Source organism: Ahaetulla prasina, chromosome 1 (genome assembly GCF_028640845.1).
Source record: "Ahaetulla prasina isolate Xishuangbanna chromosome 1, ASM2864084v1, whole genome shotgun sequence".
Classification (NCBI taxonomy): Eukaryota; Metazoa; Chordata; class Lepidosauria; order Squamata; family Colubridae; genus Ahaetulla; species Ahaetulla prasina.
In genome coordinates, this window is record NC_080539.1 from 308,600,994 (window position 1) to 308,623,344 (window position 22,351).

A 22,351-nucleotide genomic window follows, 5' to 3' on the forward strand; every position below is an offset into this window, starting at 1 on the left:
CATCCAGGTCATGGTTGTCCCAAAGGTGCTTTTTCAAGAGGCAACTGGACTTTCTTGATTTTTCTTTGAAGACATTTCGCTTCTCGTCCAAGTTGCTTCTTCAGCTCTGACTGGATGGTGGGGAATGGAAGAATTTATATTCCTTGCAGACATCTGGTCATTTGCATTCTTTTAGAGCGTTGTTGAGGCCATTTTGGAGGTTTATCTGTATCCTCGGGGTCACAAACGGGTGTGGAGCCTTCTTGGAACTGCTGAAAGGCTCTTCATCCTTCTTGGATGAGGAGCAAAATGTCTTCAAAGAAAAACAAGAAAGTCCAGTTGCCTCTTGCCTTTGGGACAACCATGACTTGGATGACTAAGAATCTCCATAGACATTCATTGGATGTAAACAGCTTTTCACGAAGGCAGTATGTACATAGATGTGTAAAAAAAATCTAAATACAACATATACAATATAGAAAAAAAATTAAGCTTTTTTTAATTTCAGAGGTAAGAGTTTTTAGCATTCTTCTCCTCAAACTACACTAAAACTCTATTCAAATTTAAATAATTTATATATAGTAAACAACAATTATGAATCATTTCAATAGGGCAACTTGATCAAAATGCTGTGCATCTAAACAGTATGGCTTTATACAATGTATCTCAATCACATAACACTCCTATATTATAGTACAGTCATAAAAAAAGAACTAGCAAGTTCTTCCATTACCTTTTAGCCCCCCTCTCCCCAGTATAGAACAAAAGACAATAACATCCATTCAGCAGCTCTGGAACATTCTTCCATTTACTTTGCTAAAATTCTCACTACATCTCCACTCCAATTGTAGAACATATGATGATTTGATACATGTACCTAACATTTTACTAAGTCACCATTTGTTTGAGTCTACAAAAAAGTGCACCTGTCCAAAGTATGGATAAAGTCCATTTGCTGTTTTCATAGAGGACCTAAATTACCACTCCCAGAAATAAATTTTACAAATACAAGTCTTCTAGATAACCAAATATTACAAAAAAGCATGGCACGTTTGTGAAACTTAATCTCTAAATTAAGTATTTTGCAAATGTAATATTAAACTTTTTGTTTTCTAGAAACCAATCCTTTAACTGTTTATCTCTGAGTTAAGTTACAGTTAACTTCCAGGTTCTCGTTCATAAAATTTGGTAAAACTTAAAAACAAGTACCAAACTTAGGGCTCTTGAAATAAATGCTACTCAGCAGAACTTATTCATGCTTCATTCACTCAACAGAACTTCAAGTTTCAGTTCCAAATAAATTCAAAAAGAGACACACTTAAGACAATTTAAAGACAGATAAAATCTTGGATTTGCCAGCAGGAATATTATCTGAGTGGAGTTCCACTCAGAATGTTCTTTTCCCCCTTGCACAATACAGCAGCATTTGCTTTACTGTTCTGGAGAATTCCTGACTCCTGTGCAGATCTGGGGAAGCATAAGTGACTTCAAGGGGAAAGAAAATGACACCAACAGCTTCCACCAGTGGAATATGTCTGTGATTAAGGTCTTCTTCGATGGGGAACCGATTCTGGATCCAACACTTTCAGTTCTACATTTACAAGCTTAGATATAAGAGCACAGAAATATGGCTGGGATCAAACCATTATAAGTCAAGCGGCTTGACAATTGGAAGAAGCTTTGCTGTGGGGATTGGGTTTTTTGGTGATCCTCTATACCGAGACTTTGTCCCTGCCATTTTCCTGCGAACATATTTATCAGGTGTACCCACTGAAGCATTTAAGTTTGTGCTTGTTTTCACAACAGTTTTTGGTGCTTCGTGGTTAGTTAAGTCCTCAAGGACAGATTTGGAATTATTATTAAATGTTTTTTTGATGGTTTGCTCTGATGAATATATCAAATGAGGATAGGATTTGGGAAAGAGAGCCAACTGATCATGTTTTTCTTTGCATGTCAGTTTAGAAGGTAGTGAATTTGTCAGTGAATTGTCTGTAGTTACTGCATAGGAAGACAATGCAGTTTCGTAGCTCACTGATTTAGCAAGAGAAGTGCAGCCATCACCAGCTTCTTTACAAGTAACTGATTGTTTATGAGTTTGCAAGAGGGAATTTATTCTCCTTACAGATTGACGGACTGGGGTACGTTGAAATTTAAGCATTGGCTTATTTCTGGTTGCAGAATGTGGTTCGTTTAATGAAAGTTTGTTGAACCAATGTATATGATCAGCCACTTTTCCTGAAGGGGAAGATTTAGATTTGTTATAGGATTCTGTTTCAAGAAACAGTTGGTCATTTTTATATCCACCTTCTGAGAAAGAGGTCTCTTTCTTTGAATTACAGTATTTAGATTTCTTTTTTGGACAGATAAATTGCTTATTTGATTCCACTATCTCCTTCTGCATATTAGTTACATTATTTAATTGAATAACATGAGATGTAATCAACTGGTCTACTTCTTCTAATCCATCTCTTTGATTTAAAATATGAATTGGATGATCACTTTGATTATTTTGGAAGAGGTGTCCATTAATAGCATTGACCTGATCAATGGTATCCGATTTAGTGACTGATTTTGCAAACTGAGGTTCCTCCTTAACATCTACTTTCTTATATGTTGTTTTAAAGGAATTGTTCTTTAATTTTAGTTCTGGGTTCTTGAATTTTAATACATTTGATGTTGAAGGCTCTGTTTCATATAAATCATGAAGGTTGCTTCCAGATTCAGAAAACGCTTTCTTAATTCTCAGTAGCATGTGTTCAGTAAAATTATTTTCATCCTCACAAAAAGATGTTTTTTGTTTACTGCTATCACATTCACTACTTGCGAACATGGGCTCATTAGGAATAACTAATGGCTTTCTATTGGCAGGAGTAGTTTCAGAAGAAGAAATTTCTGTTTCAGGACATCCCATTAATGAAATTCTGGTCTCCTGAGAGTCGGTGGTTGCAGGACCAATCCAAGACATTCGATAGTTTGCTGCAGTATGACGGCTTGATATTTGTAAATTTTCTTCTGACTTGCTGAGGTTTTTCGAACCTTAAAAAATAGACACTTTAAAAAAAATCAGCAAAATCGAAATTGTACACATTAAATGAACATTAATACTATAATTCCAGTTAACATATATCAGAACTCTGCTTTTATACTACAGTAGCATGTAATATCATTGTTACAACTTCACTGGCTTAAAAGGGTTACTAAGAATAAAAAGAGCCATTAGTGGACTAGCTTTAAAAGAACATATAAATCTAATAGTCATGCCATTCTGGTCTCTTCTTCTTAACTTGGGGACACATTGTACTTTTCCCATGTTAATTCTAGTGCCATATATGAATTATGTTGGAAGGAACAAAAATCTTAATGTTTGGAAAATGAAGCAATCTCCACAGAATCATTCTATATATTTAGAATGTATATTTAAAACCGGTGTTAAATAGGAACATACTAGGAAAATAATGTCTGGTTACTTTATATCTCAATACATGACCAGAAGTAATGACTTGTATTCTGAAGTGCAAATCTGTACGTATGTCCAAGTGTAAATGCATTAGTCTCATTTGGAAAAGGGACAATACACCAATAACAAGCTACTGCTGCCAGTTTGGAAACACAGTAGGACACAGTAGGGAACACAGTAGTACAGATTTTTGGAAAACCAGATACATCTGGACTGAGATTGACTTAGCCCATCTTAGCCTTATGGATAAACTACTGATAAAGACTTCTCAGTTCTAATAGTGACTTTCTTAAATTCAAATAGCCCACAAGATAGTCAAACACTGCAGAAAACTGGCAGCAAAGAGAACAAGAAGTATGGTGGTCATCATAGTGTAGAAATGTATATTAATACTGCCCAATCAATAATTGGTGGAAGATTGACATGTAGCAGGCATGATTAACCTTAAAAGGTCTGCATGATCTTTTATTATATGGATTTTTAGCCTATTTTTCAACCAAATAGAGCTTATAAAATAATACACTTTAGATCAAGAATTAACAGTACAATCAGCTACAGTCCTAAAACTCCCTGCATCAGTTATGTTGCTGAAGTCCAAGAATCTGGAAAGTACTTGGTTGCAATACAAATACAATATAAAATGCAATAAACAATTAAATATCCTATTTTACCCTAAACTGTCACTCCATAATGTAGTGCATCACAATACTATTGCTACTGAAAAAGGTTTGCTATATCAAGGTTTCATTGTATTTACCCTTTTTTAATTATAGACTTACCAACACATGGGCTTAACAATGTTGCAGTCTTCATACTTCCCACTTTATTTTCTTTATCTTGATGACCAGCAAGTCGGTGACCAATGTTTTCAGCTCTGTAGTTATCTTCATGCTCTACTGCAGTATTCTTAAAATTAAAAAAAAAGTTTGATACAATTTTAATCAGTTGCTTCTTCTATTCTTCTACATTCTCATGAACATAGAGAACACCTGGGATTTCTAACAGGAAACCATACCATAAGAGAGAATGGACTAGCAGGCAGTGGCCATTAATAAGAGGAACAAGAGAAGAAGAATGAACGCAAGACTAAATTGGTAAATGCTAATAATTAAGAAGTTTAAATCAGAAAAATAGCAAATAGCAAACATCTTCATGGAGATAATGTCAGTAAACAATTCTTCAGATTTTTAGACTATTTACCACACATCCTATATCACACAACAGATTGAATTCAGTCTTCAGTCTTTATTACAAATAATAAACCAATGAGAATATTTCCCAAAGGTGCTTTTTTTCAAGAGGCAACTGGACTTTCTGGTTTTTCTTTGAAGATGTTTTGCTTCTCATCCAAGCTTCTTGGAAGAGAAGCAAAATGTCTTCAAAGAAAAACCAGAAAGTCCAGTTGCCTGTTGGAAAAAGCACCTCTGGGACAACCATGACCTGGATGACTGAGAATCTCCACAGACAACAAGAATATTCTGCAAAAGGCTGTTAGTAGCCTAAAATTACAAAAGTGGGCTTCTGACAAATGGTCAGATCAAGCTGCTCTATTTTCCTCTTCAACTTCCAAACTTAACCAGCTGTAATGAATTGATTTGTGTGTATGTATCTGTGAATATGGGTTGCATGGAGTTTATAGAAGCTACTATTTCCATTAAGGAGTGAAGCATGATTTTATATATAGCTATATAGTACCTGTCTGTTGCTTCTTCCAAGAATGAACTTTAATCGTAATGACCTGCGTACCACTTCTTTCCGGCTGATTTTAGGAGAAAAACAACCTGTTTTTCCAGATTCAACTCTGAAAGGAAAGAGAGATAAGCTGACTGAATACTGTTTTAAATTACTAATGAGAGTGTTAAAGTACTGCCCTAGAAACAAAGATATTATGAGTTCTAATCCCACTTTAGGCATGAAAGCTGGCTAGATGGCTTTAGGCTAGTCACCTTTTCTTTCTCCATCCAGTACACATTATAGGACTGTTGTTGTGGGGGAAATAGGAAGGAGGACTGCTCTGTATGTAGGTAGGATAAAAATAAATAATATTGATATTCTAAAATCAGTAATTTGCAAGGAATTCTTCTATATAAGAATAAGCTGGTTATAAAATAAAAAATAGCAACAAAATGAGAAAAAGAACATCTACTGAAAGTAGGTTGTGGGAGATCCATTTCTGAGTGGATAATAGAATATTAGTGTCAACTACAGAACTGATATTACTTTTTCATATGATAAACAATGAATTTTCAATTAATTCTTGGATATTTCATGTAACTTTCCATTCATGAAACAAATACTAAAACTGAGAAGAGAGCTAAATGTCTAAATATGTTTATTTATCATTTATTATGAATAATGAATATTATCAAAATATTAAAAAATAAAGGGAATGTATATACAGAGGGAAAATATTTTACTATAGTAAAATGACACGGGAATTAAGAGATCAAGTAGCTTTCAAAAAAACCCCAAAGGCTATAAGATCTGACTCAGTCATTACATTTAATACTGTTCAGATTATAAAATATTAAGACCTATAAGTACAACAAGAAATATATTATTATACCTTCTGTGCCAGAAGTGCCTATTTTAACAAACATACCTTTGTACTTTTTTATTGGCAATCCGTTTGCTTCTTCGACTTTTTACATTAGAGAGAGATTTCTCACAAGTAGCTGAGGTAGATAATAATGCTTGAGATGTATCCAGAGACACAAAAGGGCTATCTACAAATGGAGCTATAGGATTTGCAAAAATAACAGCTTATTTTAAAATTATTCTACTTAAGAATAGAATTTTTATGCATAAAAATGTCTCATTGGCTCCCACTTCTTGGTAACAAATTAGAGAAATAAACTACAACCATATTCTTTCATATTCTGCTTAGTCAAACAAAAAATTATCTGGCCCAGGAATCTATTCTTTATACAATATTCTAAAAACAGCCACTCCAGATTTTATTAAAATATTAATAGTTTTCATTTTTATTATTTCCAACTCATCTGAATTTAAGAAAAGAATGTCTACCTCCAACAGGTGGATAAACCCCTGAAAAAAACAGAACTGAACCAAACATGGTGTGAATAGAAGAAAGACCATGTTTTAAAAAATGGACAGGATGTGGCTGGGGATTGCAGAGAAAAAAATCCTAAAAAATTCTTGCAATACATTCCTGTGGCAAAGAAAGTTGGGCAATGGCTCAGAATGCTTGTAGCTGTTCTGTTTAAGCCCCCTTATCTTTGTACCACCGGGGTAGTACTGTAATTGTTTATTTACATCCCACCAACACAATCCTGAAAGGTTGTAGTATATGATAAAATATTTAATCTATGATTATCCTCATGGTCAGTTCAATTATTGATGATTTTTTTCAAACACATTTAGGAATTTGTGCCAGAAATAGCATGTTAAGAATTCAAATTAGTCGTCAAAGATTCAAGACTTTCAAAATTACTTGATTTTTTCCCCCTTTTCTAACAATGAAATCTTTTCTAGAACTTTTAGATATAATTCAGTGAATACTCAGTGATACTACACCAAACTATCAATTATTTGTAAATTACTCTTAAGACATGTGAAATGCTTTCAACGCTATGTAAATGCTATTAGGCAATGCGGGAAATAAAGAAAATGTCATGGTAGTGTTGTTTGTATAGAGTATTTCTGCATTGTTGTCTGTAATAAAGATAGAGATAGGAATTTGAATGCCCAGAGAACATTGCTGAATATTTTTACTCTACCTGATCCAGGTGTTAAGCTAATGTTAAAAAGCGTATTTGGTAGCATTTCAGGACCCATGCTGTGTCCAACAGATCGCCTTTTCTTGCTAGATAAGCGTTGACAAGAATCAGCAGGATATTTACGCTTACAATTTGGAGTAACCATCACTGGAGTCATTGATGAAAAGACTGTAAAGAAAAAAATGTGCAGTCAAATATTTAATATGGGAAAACATACAAAGTATAATTATTAATTGTATGTGCAGCACAATTGCAAATAGAAATTATTTGCTTCATCCTGCAATTAGCAATGTGAAGAGCAATGAAAAGGAGAAACTGAAAAACTGGAAGAGTCCACCCTAAAAACAGAGGAACTTGTGAAAAACTGGAAGAGTCCACATCATCTATTCTTTCATATTAAATATTTAAAAATTGACAACAGTATTCTTGCAAGTATGACCTAAATGTAGGGCTGCAAATAATTATGCTTTTTAAGTCTAATTCTGTTCAGTTAAACAAACAAATATAATGGCTTTCATTCACAGGATATGTACAAGCCAAATCTATATAGCCATTTGTTTGTCTTCATTTGGATTTCAATGCTGAGCAAAGAGTTAAATTTAGTGTTTAAAGAGCCCCTTGTGCATATTGTTTACCATGTTTTGTAATGCTTATTTAAGTACATGTTTATATTCTTCCTTTCTTCCAAGAGCTCAACTTGGCCTACATGAGCATCTCCATTTCATTGCACAACAGCAACCTTGCACGATATGTTGGGCTGAAAGAGATTGACTGAGTCATGTCATTTGAGTTGCCATGGCTAAAGGTGGACTTGAAGCTGAATCTCTAGTCCTAGTCCAACACGTTACCCACTACATCATATACGTAAGATTAAACACTGCATGGTCAAATAAAAATATTTCTGTTTCTGTTTCTTTCCATACCGTTTGCCATTATTTAAAAAAAAATTGCAACAATTACCATGTTTATTTTTTTCCACAAAGCCATGCAATGTAACACAAAAGAAGGATTTCTCGTTAGCAATATAATAAGTAAAATGCTTTTGAAGCATTTATGCAAACCGAAACAGCTGAAATAGCCTTTTAGTTGTTATAGTGGCAAAGTACAAAATGGCACCAAGCTTTAATATGCAGCAAAATAAGCAGGTCAGGTCTTAAGTGTAAAACTCAACTCAATGGAATAGTATATGTAAGGATAAAAACAAGTATTACTGACTTGTTTACATTGTAATCTATCATATACTATTCTAGTACTGTAACATTAACATGTTCAAGCCTTGCTGACACAAAGGGCTTCATGCAAATGCACTATACCTACCACATTGGTCTCTCTGAGGAGTAGTGGAGGGTGTTCTGTTAGATTTAAGTTTATTCAGAGCTCCACTAACAATATCTGAAATTGAAGATACATCAAGCAATCAACATTTTAATTTTTAATTTCTTTTTTTATTTAGCCCTTGATAAACTTTTGCATTTTTAAAACTTGAGTTAAAAAAAAAAACAATTGCAGAAGGAATTTACTTATTACCTCCTATACTCTGCCGTCTCCTTCTCAAGTGTTCAGAGGGAGTTTCAATTTCGCTTTCTTGATCATCATGGAGCACAGGTGTAGAAGCAGAATCATCAATGCCAAGTATGGATGGTATTTTTTCCAGGATAAACTTTGGTATTTGTCCTGAAAAAGATATAATTATGTTCTCAAAAAAAAAAAAAAAAGACTAAACAATGTTCTAATGTCATAATACTGATCATCATAACATTACCTATTTCTTCTGCATGATCAATCAATGTCTGCAGAACTCCAGCCTGCAAGCGGAGTTTCTTCTCTGTGTGTACAGATATTTTTTCAATTTCACTTGATTGCAAGAGATTTGGAGCAAAAATTACTGCTAGATTACAACTATCCATCTTGTTCTCAGTGGATCTATGCAATGAAAAAAATAGAATAGCTTTAGATTTTATATTTGTTTAAATATAATACCATTGAATATTCATTGTTCAAAATGCTAAATCAGCACTGATACTGAAGAATTCTTAATTACAAATTAGTTACTGCAACTTTGGTTCTAGTATTTCTACTATAAACTTGATACAAGATTGCTTTCCCAAGCTTGCTGCTATCCTGTGCAGATATGCCCCCTCACCAAAAAACAAAACAAAACAACCCAAAGCATGAAAGTCTATCAAAAGCCTGGATAGGATTTACAATTCTTGAGGGAGGGGATACATATACTTTGGTGCAAATCTCAAAGTTTAAATAGTTTCAATGAGAAATTTTAGAATGAAATATTATTATAATCAGAGCATGATTTAGTCTTTATGCATTCTTTCTAACTACATGCTCCAAAAGAAAAATAAATATTTTTCCTAATGATCCTGACTAGGTGGCTCAAATGGCTAAGAAACTGAGCTTGTTGATCAGAAAGGTCAGCAGTTCGCCAATTCGAATCCCTAGTAAGGTCTCCTATGTGAGCAGGGAGTTGGACTAGATGACCTCCAAGGTCCCTTCCAACACTGTTACTAATGTTTCATTTTTTTAATTGCCTATAAATAGTTAAACTGTGATATCTTATCAATATGATATATTTTGAACAAAATTGCTTACTAAAAATAAATGTCAAAATACACATATTTTGTAATACAACATATATATACATATATAATATATATATTTGTAATACAACTTTGATTAGTTTAAGCCATCAAAAATATTCCAATTCAAAAGCAGAAAATACTCTAAACCTCCATATGGTTATCATATCTTCTGCAGTTCCACTGCAGGCATATAACAGAGGGCAAATCAGAGTCTTTGGGGTTTTTTAAATAGGGAATTTTTAAGGGGGGGAGGGTAAGGGCGGGTGTTGGGGGAAACCCGTCGGGGAGGGTATGTCCAGTCCCAGTGCGCGCTCACGACATTATTCCAGCCGGTCCGAAGACGGGGGGGGGAGGGGAATGTGCAGAGCAGAGAGTGTTATTCCATCTGTATGGTAAGTGGGAGAGGCAGATATGGCGGAGGCAGGGGGCCGCATCGTTCTTCGGGAGCACGTGTTCGATGTTTAAAAGCGATCACGTGCTCCGGCCCCTCAGTCCTCACTCGTTCCCCGGATGGTCAAGACCCTCAGACCCTCTTCGGCTGATGCTTTGCAATGCCCGGTCCGTGGTTAATAAGGCTCCCCTGATTGGTGATCTTATTCAGAGGGAGTCCGCGGACATTATGGGCATTACGGAGACCTGGTTGGGCACAGAGGGGGGTGTACCCCTGGTTGAACTGTGCCCTCCGGGTTTCCGTGCATTCCATCAGCCGAGGGCCCTAGGTAGGGGTGGGGGGGTGGCGGTTGTAATTAAAGAGAGTCTGGAGTCAAGGGAGTCCACTGTCCCTCAGATAGCTGGTTGTGAATCCCTCCTTGTGAAGTGGGGCCATCGGAATCAGATGGGGCTGTTGATCACGTATCTGGCTCCTTGCTGCGTGACTACAGCCCTACCCGAGCTACTAGAGGTGCTTGTTGGCATGGCAGTTGAGATTCCCAGACTTTTTTCGACGGTGGTTCGGGAGTTCCAGGCTTCCATGACGGCCTTGGACCTGGTTCAAGTAACTGATGGCCCTACACACATTGGGGGAGGCGCACTAGACTTGATTTTTATCTCTGGTCAGTGGGTTAATGATCTGGATTTAGGAAATATAGTGACGGAATCGGTGTCATGGTCAGATCATTTTTTCCTTCGCCTAGACTTTCGGACCGCCGCTCACCACCGCAGGGAGACGGAGCCAATACGTTGGTTCCGTCCCAGGCGCCTGATGGACCCGGAGAGGTTCCTGACGGAGCTTGGGCCGTTTCCTGAGGACCTTGCCCACGGCACGACTGAAGAACTGGTTGCGGCCTGGGAACGGGCCGCGGCTGGGGCTTTGGACCGTGTCGTGCCTTTGCGGCCTCTGACCCGGCGTAGATCTCAATTGGCTCCCTGGTTTTCCAAGGAGCTGAGAGAGATGAAACACCGGAGAAGACGCCTAGAGAGCTCTTGGAGGTCCAGCCGTTCCGAAACTGATCGGACACTAGTGAGGTCTTTTACTAAGACCTACCTAGTGGCATTGAGGGAGGCGAAGCGTTCTTACGTTTCCACCCTCATTGCATCGGCAGATAACCGCCCGCCGCCTGTTTGGTGACCTGCCTCCTTCATCAGGAGGGACGGGATGACCCTTTACAGGGACGAGCTGAGGAGTTTAACAGTTATCTATACGATAAAATCGTTCAGCTTCGGGATAGCTTGGACCAAGATTGTGATGATTCGACCGAGATGACTGAGACACGTCTTGTTGAGGTTATTTGGGATGAGTTTGATTCTGTGGCTCCCGAGGACGTGGACAGGTTGCTGGGGAGGTTACATGCAACTACATGTTTACTGGACCCGTGTCCTTCCTGGCTAGTGCTGGCTGCTCAGGAAGTGACACGAGGCTGGCTCCAGGGGATTATAAATGCTTCTTTGGTGGAAGGGGTTTTCCCCGCCGCCTTGAAAGAGGCGGTGGTGAGACCTCTCCTTAAGAAGCCTTCCCTGGACCCAGCTATTTTGGGGAATTACCGTCCAGTCTCCAACCTTCGCTTTGTGGAGAAGGTTGTAGAGAGTGCTGTGGCGCGACAGCTACCCCAATACCTGGATGAAGCCGTCTATCTAGACCCGTTCCAGTCTGGCTTCTGACCCGGATACAGCGTGGAGACAGCTTTGGTCGCATTGGTGGATGATCTCTGGAGGGGCAGGGACAGGGGTTATTCCTCTGCCCTGGTCTTATTAGATCTCTCAGCGGCTTTTGATACCATCGACCATGGTATCCTGCTGCGCCAGTTGGAGAGATTGGGAGTGGGAGGCAGTTTCTCGGTGGTTCTCCTCCTATCTCTCTGACCGGTCGCAGACGGTGTTGACAGGGGGGCAGAGGTCATCCGCAAGGCGCCTCACTTGTGGGGTGCCTCAGGGGTCGATTATCTCGCCTACCCTGTTCAACATCTATATGAAGCCGCTGGGTGAGGTCATCAGTGGTTTCGGGGTGAGTTATCATCTGTACGCTGATGATACTCAGCTGTACTTCTCCACCCTGGACCACCCCAACGAAGCGGTCGAAGTGTCTCCTCTATAATGTTTTTTATAGTTATAATCTTAAATTGGGGTTTTTATTGGGTTTTTTAAATTTTTTATAATTTTAAATTTAAACTTTTAATTATCAGCCTTTTGAAATTTGCTAGGTTTTAATTGTTGGTTTTAATTGTATATGTATTGTGTCTTATCTTTGGCTGTACACCACCCTGAGTCCTTCGGGAGAAGGGCGGTATAAAAATTTAATAAATAAATAAATAAATAAATAAATAAATAAATAAATAAATAAATAAATGAATGAATGAATGAATGAATGAATGAATGAATGAATGAATGAATAAATCAAAGCCAAAATCTTCATGAAATCTGCAGATTACCTTAGAGATACTTTTTTGAGAAACTGGAAGAAATATCTGAGAGTTTCAATTATTCCCTCCTTTACAAGGCAGGAGATGAGGAGTGTAGCAGAATTCCGCTCCTCGCTATCTAACTTCTGGGCCTTAATAAGAGCTTCTTGCAGATTATATGGAAGGATTGGCTCAGGCAATTCTCTGAAGAACTGCTTCAGAAGTCCTGCAACATCACATGGTAGTGCACTGGATAGGCAATCTTCACCTTTATCCACTTTATTCTAAGAATGGTAAGAAAATAAATATTGTCAATGGAGAAAACAGCTTACTTTGAAAAATAGCAATGGAGATCTGGAAATGAGCTCAAATCTATTGAGTAATTCAAGGTATTTACACATAGGCAACATATTTTGGTTTTGGTATAAATTTGTGGAAAGAGCATGCAGAAACATTAAGCACATCAGTGTCAACACATCAACATAGTTAAAAATAAAGCAAAATGGGGCTGTACCTTTAAAGTTTTTAAGCGAACAACTGATCCAGATTTTCTGAAGAGTCCTTCTATTTGAATATGTTCTTCCAAGTATTGACAAGCCTCAACTAAAAAGCTGATGAGAGGGAAAGAGGGAAGGAGGGGGAGGGAGAGAGAACAGTTGAATTTAGCTTTTGCAATCCTGGTCTAAAGTTGTCTATATTCAGATTGGTAAATATTACAGTTAATAGGATGAGATATGTAAAATATTCACTGTTTAATTCTGGATGAAATGCAGCTGCCTTTATTCTGTCAATAAATATATATAGTTACTTTTAACCTGAATATCTACTGTTCTTTCTCTTCCTTTTCATTATTGCACTGTAATGCTAGAAACAAATAAATTGTCACTCCGTTAAGACAAGGAGTCATTATGTCTCCTGCTTACTGCATTACAGAGCTGATTATTGACTGTTATACTTTTGCCAAAACTTAAATCTAATTTAAATATTACCTAACATAAATTTGCCATATTTGTGAAGACTCTACTTATAGTCAAATTGTAACTTACCAAGGTATATTTCCATATTCACATAAAACTTGAGGTAATTCTTGAAGAGGTTTTCCAAATACTTTTCCCTGAAAAATCAACCATATCATTTAATAATGTAGAAAAATATGTTTCACTAACAAAATAAGGAACTAAAATCTAAAAAGGCTTCTGGTATAAATCCATTTACTTCTTTTTAAATGTAGTTATATTAGCAAACAAAAAAATAAGTTGTAGTTTGTAAGTCTCTTATTTTAGATTAGTCACTAGACAATCATTCCGAAGTTAATAATTTAATTACTATTTGCATTTCAAACACTCCAACTCACTTTATTAACATGTACAAAATACCTAAAACTGAAAAAAGACAACCTTCTAAAAACTTCCTATGAAAGTCTTCTATATAATTTGTATTATAGCAGTTGCTTCTTGAATGCTATCTTATGTGATACAGCTTTCGGATAACAGCTTCCTTCATCAGCTGAAGTTACCCAATGGTATGTTAACCAGAAGAATAAACTACAGATAGCATTTATCTAATTAGATTGTGCTCTTTTTAAGCATGGGTATACTTGCTTACTCATGCAAGAATAAGTAACCACATACTTCTTGCTTTTCCTTATAGTTCTAAGATACAACATATGCATTGTATCTTTATCACAAGGAGATGTAACAATCAACTTCTTTCCCTATTACTAAAATCACAAGATATTAATGTATCTATCTTTTAATGTATCTTTTAAATTTTCCCTATTTTAAGAGTACCAAAAAGGTGGATTTGTTACCTAGAATTTAAAAGTATTACAGAGCAGAGCAAAGATGATCAAATCAATTATGCTTATTTGGACAGGAAAAACAATCTAGCAAAGTACATTTCTAATTAAATCAATGTTTTCTTTTGAGCCATTAACATATAGATAAGTATCTTAGCAAATCTATTTTAATTCTTTTTGAAATATTTTTCTTTTATGGTTATAAAGCTTTTAATGATGCAAGCTGCCACGAGTAAGTTTGAAATGAAATACTGTAGTAGGTGGCAAATAAATCAAATAAATAATAAAGTCATTACTTGGTTTTTAATGCATGTTAAATCCTAAATCATTGCAACCTACAATCTCAGTGTCCCTTCACAGGCAATCTTAATAAAATTATTTGATAGAATCAGTGACATAGGAAAAGATAAGTAGTTTTACTCCCCACATCTTTAATTTAATTTAAATATTCTAAATTTAAATATTCTGCAACCCAACAAGAAAAACACAGACTTCAGAGGATAATTAGAACTGCAGAAAAAATAATTGCTACCAACTTGCCTTCCATTGAGGACCTGTATACTGCACGAATCAAGAAGAGAGCCGTGAAAATATTTGCAGATCCCTCGCATCCTGGACATAAACTGTTTCAACTCCTACCCTCAAAACGACGCTATAGAGCACTGCACACCAGAACAACTAGACACAAGAACAGTTTTTTCCCGAAGGCCATCACTCTGCTAAACAAATAATTCCCTCAACACTGTCAGACTATTTACTGAATCTGCACTACTATTAATCGTTTCATAGTTCCCATCACCAATCTCTTTCCACTTATGACTGTATGACTATAACTTGTTGCTGGCAATCCTTATGATTTATATTGATATATTGATCATCAATTGTGTTGTAAATGTTGTACCTTGATGAACGTATCTTTTCTTTTATGTACACTGAGAGCATATGCACCAAGACAAATTCCTTGTGTGTCCAATCACACTTGGCCAATAAAATTCTATTCTATTCTATTCTATTCTATTCTAAATAGATCAAATAGTTTCAGGAGCTAAAAATCAATATCGGATCTGATTTTTTAACGTAACTGCCATTAATTTTACTGACACAGAACAACACGACTTTTCCATATTCCCAAAGGTGCTTTTTCAAAAGGCAACTGGACTTTCTGGTTGCCTCCTGAAAAAGCACCTTTGGAACAACCATGACCTGGATGATTGAGAATCTCCATAGACATTTCCATATTCCCATTTTCAAAATCAAAGTAGCATTTATTAATCACATTATTGGTTAATCTATAGAACACAGAATAGGGTTGGAAATAAGCCTTGAAGGCTTATTCTAGTCCAACCCTCAACTCTATTCCATTCTGGACAAATAGCTGTCGAGTTGTTTCTTGAAAACTTCGTGATAGAGCACCCACAACTTCGCTGTCCTACTGATTAATTGTTCTATCAAGAAATTTCTCCTCAGTTCCAGAATCTCTCTTTAATACTCTTCCATCCATTACTTCTTGTCCTGCCGGCAGGTCTACCTTAGCAGACATTGTTTGCTAACACAGACATATGAGAGCAAATGACTATTGTTTGCAGATAGCTACTGTATTCCCACCCAAAGTTGTACAGGTAGTCCTCGACTTACAACAGTTGACTTTGCGACCATTCGACGTTAAGACAGCACTGGAAAAAAAGTGACTCACAGCCATCATTCACACTTATAACCACTGGCGCCGTGATTTACATTCAGATGCTTGACAACCGATTCACATTTATGACAGTGTCAGGACAGATCATGCGATCCACTTTTGCTACCTTCTGTTAAGCAAACTCAATGAGGAAGCCAGTTTCACTTAACAATGGCGTTACTAATTTAACAGCTGCAGTGATTCACTTAACAAATGTGGCAAGAAAAATCGTCAAATGGGGCAAAACTCACTTAACAAATTTCTCTCTTAGCAACATATATTTTGGATTCCATTGTGGTCGTAAGTTGAAGACTACCAGTATTTACACAGCCCGTCTTCTCAACGCCGCCCTTTTGTCTGGGTCTTCGGGAACAACTCAGGAAGCATCTTCGAGCGCAAGGGAAGACCCAAACCGGCTGCAAGAGGGGCAGCTGCCTTGTTTTCAACAGACGTGAAAGCCTCGGGCCACCGCAACCCCTACGGCTTCGCCAGCGCCTTCACTAGAGTCCGCAAGGGCGCCTGATGGCGGAGCGTCCCCCTTAGCACCTTCCGACTCACCCCTCCCGCGACCGTCGATCTGGACGCTTTCCTCTTCCCGGTGCGATTCTTCAGCTTGATCCCGTAGGCGGCTCGGAGCTGCTGCTGCACGGCCAGTTGGGCCAGCCTTTTTCCGGGACCATCCATAGCCGCCCTTCCGAACCGCCGCTGGTCTCCTCACCGCTCGGCCGTCATCTCCTCAAGCCGCCCGTCCTCTGGACGCAGACCGTCAATCAGCCACTCAAACAGAGCGCCTGCCCAGCCCTGCTATCTGATTGGATCGCTGCTGTCTTCGAACTCTCAGGACCCCCTGGGCGCCTTCAACGGCCACCGGGGTTTAAAAAAAAAAAGGGCAAGTCGCGTCGAAAGCCCGTTATCCCGTAAGAAAGATAGGGGAGGTGGTCGTAACGATATAGTTAGCTGTGGAGCCTTCGCGTTTTTCCCCCGCGTCCGTGGGATTAGGCGATTTAGGAATCGTGTCAGAGAAATAATAAATAAGCAAAACATTCAGGCGATATTTGTAGGCAGCTAAAGGTCCTCGCATTTAAAAATGAAACCCAGAGACACGAAACTGAAGAAAGACTATTCGTGTTTTTGAAAGCTTTGACTTTCGAGTCGAGTCTAGCCTCTGATGGCTCTATGGAGAGATCCAACTCATCGTGATTCCCTTTAGCAATTTAAAAAAAGTTTTAATAGCAGGTTCAAGCTACTTTCGCTTTGTCCGAGGTACAGTTCATATATTGAAATGTGTGTGTGTGTATGGTTCATATATTGCTTTATATTATATATTTATAAATAGTATTTATAAATATATTTATATGTATTGCAGTTCATATATTGGTTCATATATGGGATGGTAGGGGGGAGCAAAAAAAAGCCACTTGGCAGTTATTCGGTGTTTCTCTCTAAAATTTGATAACAGAGCTCTTTCCAACTCCATACTAACTGAGGTGCCAGAGTTTTATGAGCAACATAACAAAAACTTTTAAGATCTGTGCTATTTCATCTAATGAAACTGAACAAGAGACCATAGTTTGTTAGCTAAGCTAAGGTTTGCTGCGATCACACAATGCACCAAACCTAAAAGCTTGGTGTGCAGACTGGGGAGGCTGGTTAGATGCAATGTGCTAAGCTCATCATAGAGAATCTTTTGGGGGATAAGATTAGTTGTGAAGGAAAACCAAATGTCTTCCTTTAGTTTTGGTCACAAGGAACAAGGTAATTCAATAATATGTATTTTTTGCCTTGCAAAGCTAAAAGTTGATTATTCTGCTAATCATTTTGCAGTTCCACTAATTAATGGGATTTACAATCAAAGGCAAAGAGATTCAACACTTGACATTTTTATTCCATATGCCAATAGCGTAGAAGTATTGTGATTATTAATAAGTTGTGGTAAAACTAGTTCATCTCCTTGTGGTGTACCCTGAATAGTGCAATTATGTGAACAAAATGAAGTAGCAACTGCTGGCAGGCAAGCCATACAATAAATAAATATTAATATGTTCAAGTAGCCTGCCCAAGGCAACTTGTCCTTAAAAAATAAATAAAACTAGAATGACTGCAAAAATTTTGGGTTAACCAATTCTGTGGAGAAAGAAGGAAAGATTGGTTTCAAAGTTCTTCAGTAATCTAAAATGCTGCATCAGTAGGAGCATTATTAGATCATTTCTGCTTACAATATTGTAAAATGAGATATATAACAGAAGGGGGAGCTCTTGTCTGAGACACTGAAAGTTCCTTCTGTCACCAACAATACAATATACACAATCTTGGATGTTATTATGTTATATCATATTTCACAATATAAATTGCAGTATTTTATTTTTTTATATAGGTTTATATGTGTAGATTGTTACAAGTAGTCTTTGACTTATAACCATAATTGAGCCCAAAATTTATCCTGCTAAGCGAGACAGTTGCTTTATTTTACAAACTTTTTTTGCTACAGTTCTTAAGTGAATCACTGCAGTTGTTAAGTGAATTGTGTGATCATTAAGAAAATCTGGCTTCTCCTTTGTCTTTCCTTGTCAGAAGTGACTGGGAAGCTTACAAATGGTGATCACATGATCCAGGAGAGTGCAACTGTTATAAATACATGCCAGTTGTCAAGCACCCAAATTTTGATCTTGTGACCATGGAAGTGCTGTAATGATCGTAAATGTGAAAACCAGTCATAAGACACTTTTTTCAATGCTGTTGTAACTTCAAACTATCATTAAATGAATGGTTTAAGTCAAGCACTACCTGTACTTGGAAGTTTCTTGGAAGAATATATTTTAATTCTACAAAACTCTAGATGTTGAAATAATCAGATAATTGCTAAAGATTCTCTGTCGTCTTTTAATTTAATTCAGTTATTGTGGTATCGGTTCTGAATTAAATTCTTTGTTGACGATCTCAACCTATTCTGAAATCTCTATTCAAAGTGATTTTAATTTAAATCCCTCTTCATCAAAGAGCCAAGAAGTTTGAATTCTTTCCTTTCAGCTGATGAGTGAGCTGTGTATTATGATAAGAACAAAGGAATGCTCAAATTATGCTGTTAAGAAATTATGCTATACAATTGTTCTACTTCAGTTGCCAGGGTCATGTGTTAAAATTTCAAGATATTTTCCTGATGAAAACTTTCAGACTTTTTATATAGATAAAGAAAGACTTAAAATAATGTATTTATAAGTTAATTCCTACAGAAAGTATGGTGAAGAATCCAATAGACCATATAGCTTTTAAGATTTATTGAGAAACTATTTACGTAAGTGTCTTATTTTCTAAAAAGCCCAAATAATAAAATCAAGGCACAAGAAAAAAAGTATATTGAAGGATGTGACCACTGAGAAGGCCCTTTTACATAGTTCCTGTAAATAGAATTTTTTTAGCGATGAGATCCTTGGCAAGGTCTCTCCAAGATATTATAAGATGAACAGATTCTCTTTGGAGGCTTAATATTATGATTGGTCACAGAGTTAGCTAATTTTTTAGAATGGATTTGGCCTTTTTTATCCAGCTATTGAGACCTTCCTAAGGATAGGCAAATGCTTTTGTTAGATGGATTGTAAGAAAGAAAAGGGAAGGAAGGAAGGAAGAAAAAGAAAGAAAGAAAGAAAGAAAGAAAGAAAGAAAGAAAGAAAGAAAGAAAGATTATAGTAGTGTTCAAGTGATGTTCCAGATATTTTGAGATTGCACCTTCATAAGGCTGTCATAACGCATGGGCCTGATGGGCACTTGCCTGTGGCCCCACAAGCATAGGGACCTCATACTAATCTTTGTTTGTTAAAACCCTTCAGTGCACCTTGTATCATATAAACACAGCAACTGTATGGCTTACTGAATATTATTGTGTTTTTCAAGCCTCGTGTATTGTTCATGTTGATTAGTTGTTGCTGCACAGCATGTTTTTAATGTTTCACCACTGATTTTGTTGGAAGTGCCAATAAAATAAATATGTTTAATTTTATCAACTATTTACATTTTTATTCCCTCTAAGTAGTTGTTGTAGAGTCAGTACACTGCTTTGCCCAGGGCCAATGATGCTGTTAAGATGGCCCTGTGCACCTAAGGTCCCTATTACTATGGTACTATCTTGCTTTCATTATTTTGTTTTCAATCTTTGTATAGTTGCAACAGGTAAATAACTTTTCTTCCAGTAATACTGTAGCTGCTGGACTTGGTTGCTCAGCAAACAGTCCTGAGTCCCGTATCCCATTTGTCACCACATGTCCAGGAGCTCCAAAACCTGACATGATACTTGTTGACCCAAGTGATGACCTATCTGGTATGGTTTCTATAAATACAATATTGTTTATGGGAGGGAAATTATTCATCTGATGAGATTATTCCAATATGATTGAACCTCTGGCATAGCTTTCATATTTCTCAGAGCACACACATCCACATTTTCATCAAAGTAGCAACAATAATGCATTAGAATATCTGCAACAAGTATCATTCCCTTACAAGAAAAAACTAGCAGGACAACAAAATAGATAAAGTAATAGAAAATAAAGGCGCTAAAGGGCTCTGGGTCTTTAGAATTCAAACAGACAAACCATATGGGACCCCAAATTTACAATTGTCAATAATACAGATAAAAAAGAACCTAGAGATAGTACGATAGTAGAAAAAGACCTGGAGAAAATCAGATCTGCAAATATAAATCAAATGACTGTGTCAAAAGAAAGCAAAGATAACACAAATACTAATAGACTCCTTGGGTGTAATCCCAGAACATCTGGAGCATCATTTGAATGCCATCAACATTTACAAAATCATGATCAGTCAATTGTAAAAGGCAGCTTTATTTAGAATAGTTTGCATCTTGCAGTGATAGCAATAGTAATAGCACTTAGACTTGTATACCACTTCATAGTACTTTACAGCCCTCTCTAAGCAGTTTACAGAGACAGCGTATTGCCCCCAACAATCTGGGTCCTCATTTTACCAACCTCAGAAGGATGGAAGACTGAGTCAACCTTGAGCCAGTGACAGTCGAACTGCTGGCAATCAGCAGAATTAGCCTGCGATACTGAATTCTAACCATTGCACCATCATGGCTCAGTGATAAACACCATTTTTAAAAATCAGCCTATCTTAGGTCCTTATGAAGAACTTGATAAGCGGATAAAAATGCCCAATGCAGTCTAAACTTCTGGCTGACTGTGACGAACTGTAATAACTATCATCATCATCAAACTGAATGCTATCCAACTCTCAATGGGTTGTGTTTATCATACAGTTTGTCTTTGAATTTTTAGGACCTGCTCTGACATTATTTTCAGAATTTTTTAGAGAGTCAGTTTGGTGTAGTGGTTAAGGCATCAGGCTAGAAACCAGACTTTTTACGTCCCGTTAGGTACACAGCCACCTGGCTGATCTTTGTCCAGATTCTCAGCACTGAGGAAGCGGCAATGGCAAACCATTCCTGCAGGTCTTCCCAAAAAACCTATCAGAAACTCGTCCAGTAGTAGCCAAAAGTCAACACTCTGGCTAAGAAATTCTGGGAGTTCAAGTGCACACATCTTGTTGCCAAGTTTAAAAAATGCTGCAGTAGTTGGGATACAATACTGTATCTTTTTATTATCATCTCAAAGTAGAAGACACAGAATAACAGTAACAGGAGAGCAGATTCTGACCAAATGGTAGAATAAAACTTTAACAATAAGAGTAGTTCACTAGTTGAACCATTTAGTCAAAGCTGTGATAGGCTCCTCTTTGCTATACTGAATATGTTCGTATGTAGGCTGGTCAGTTATCCATTGTGAATTATTTAATTTGAATTCCATTCCTAAATTGAACAGATATTTATTCTCAGTGGCCTCCTAACTCTGCCATTCAAAGACTGAGTTCAAAGAATTACTTGTATATATATACAAGTATGTATACTGTCATGGACCGACTGATAATAGAGTAAATATTTCTGTTATGTGTCTTGTGTTAGCGCTAACTGAAATAATTGCTCTGAAAATGTGTCATGTGCTTTGGGTGTCCCCTCAGCTCTCATAAAAGTAAAATTTAGAACATGCAATTCATATATTAGCCTCCAAGAGTGATTAATTCTGCCAACTTTCAGAATAAACTCTTTTATTGTAGAAAGCAAGTATTTAAAGAAGGTGAATTTGTAAAATGTACAGTATAATCCTGCATATCATTTTTCAGAAATGTCCCTCTGTATTAAACAGGACTTCAGGATCTGATCTATAAACTTCGCAAGATTTTCTATAGTTGCATATGCGTA

At 37.0% G+C, this 22,351-nt stretch overlaps 1 protein-coding gene across 2 annotated transcripts; it reads right to left on the reverse strand.

The window, feature by feature from the left end:
• Positions 1-69: 69 nt before the first annotated feature.
• ARHGAP11A (Rho GTPase activating protein 11A) lies at positions 70-16,914 on the reverse strand. 2 transcript variants are annotated; one of them, XM_058162143.1, is made up of 12 exons: positions 16,639-16,914; positions 13,651-13,718; positions 13,119-13,215; positions 12,635-12,888; positions 8,939-9,099; positions 8,704-8,850; positions 8,494-8,568; positions 7,177-7,344; positions 6,039-6,174; positions 5,132-5,237; positions 4,216-4,342; positions 72-3,015 (listed from the first exon to the last, which is right to left on the reverse strand). In XM_058162143.1, exons 1-12 carry the CDS (start codon positions 16,762-16,764, stop codon positions 1,625-1,627), a joined length of 2,856 nt encoding a protein of 951 aa, XP_058018126.1. In that variant the 5' UTR covers positions 16,765-16,914; the 3' UTR covers positions 72-1,624. The 2 variants fall into 2 exon arrangements, with proteins under 2 accessions (XP_058018127.1, XP_058018126.1); XM_058162144.1 differs by lacking the exon at positions 8,494-8,568 and having other exon boundaries at positions 70-3,015.
• Between the last annotated feature and the right edge of the window lie 5,437 nt (positions 16,915-22,351).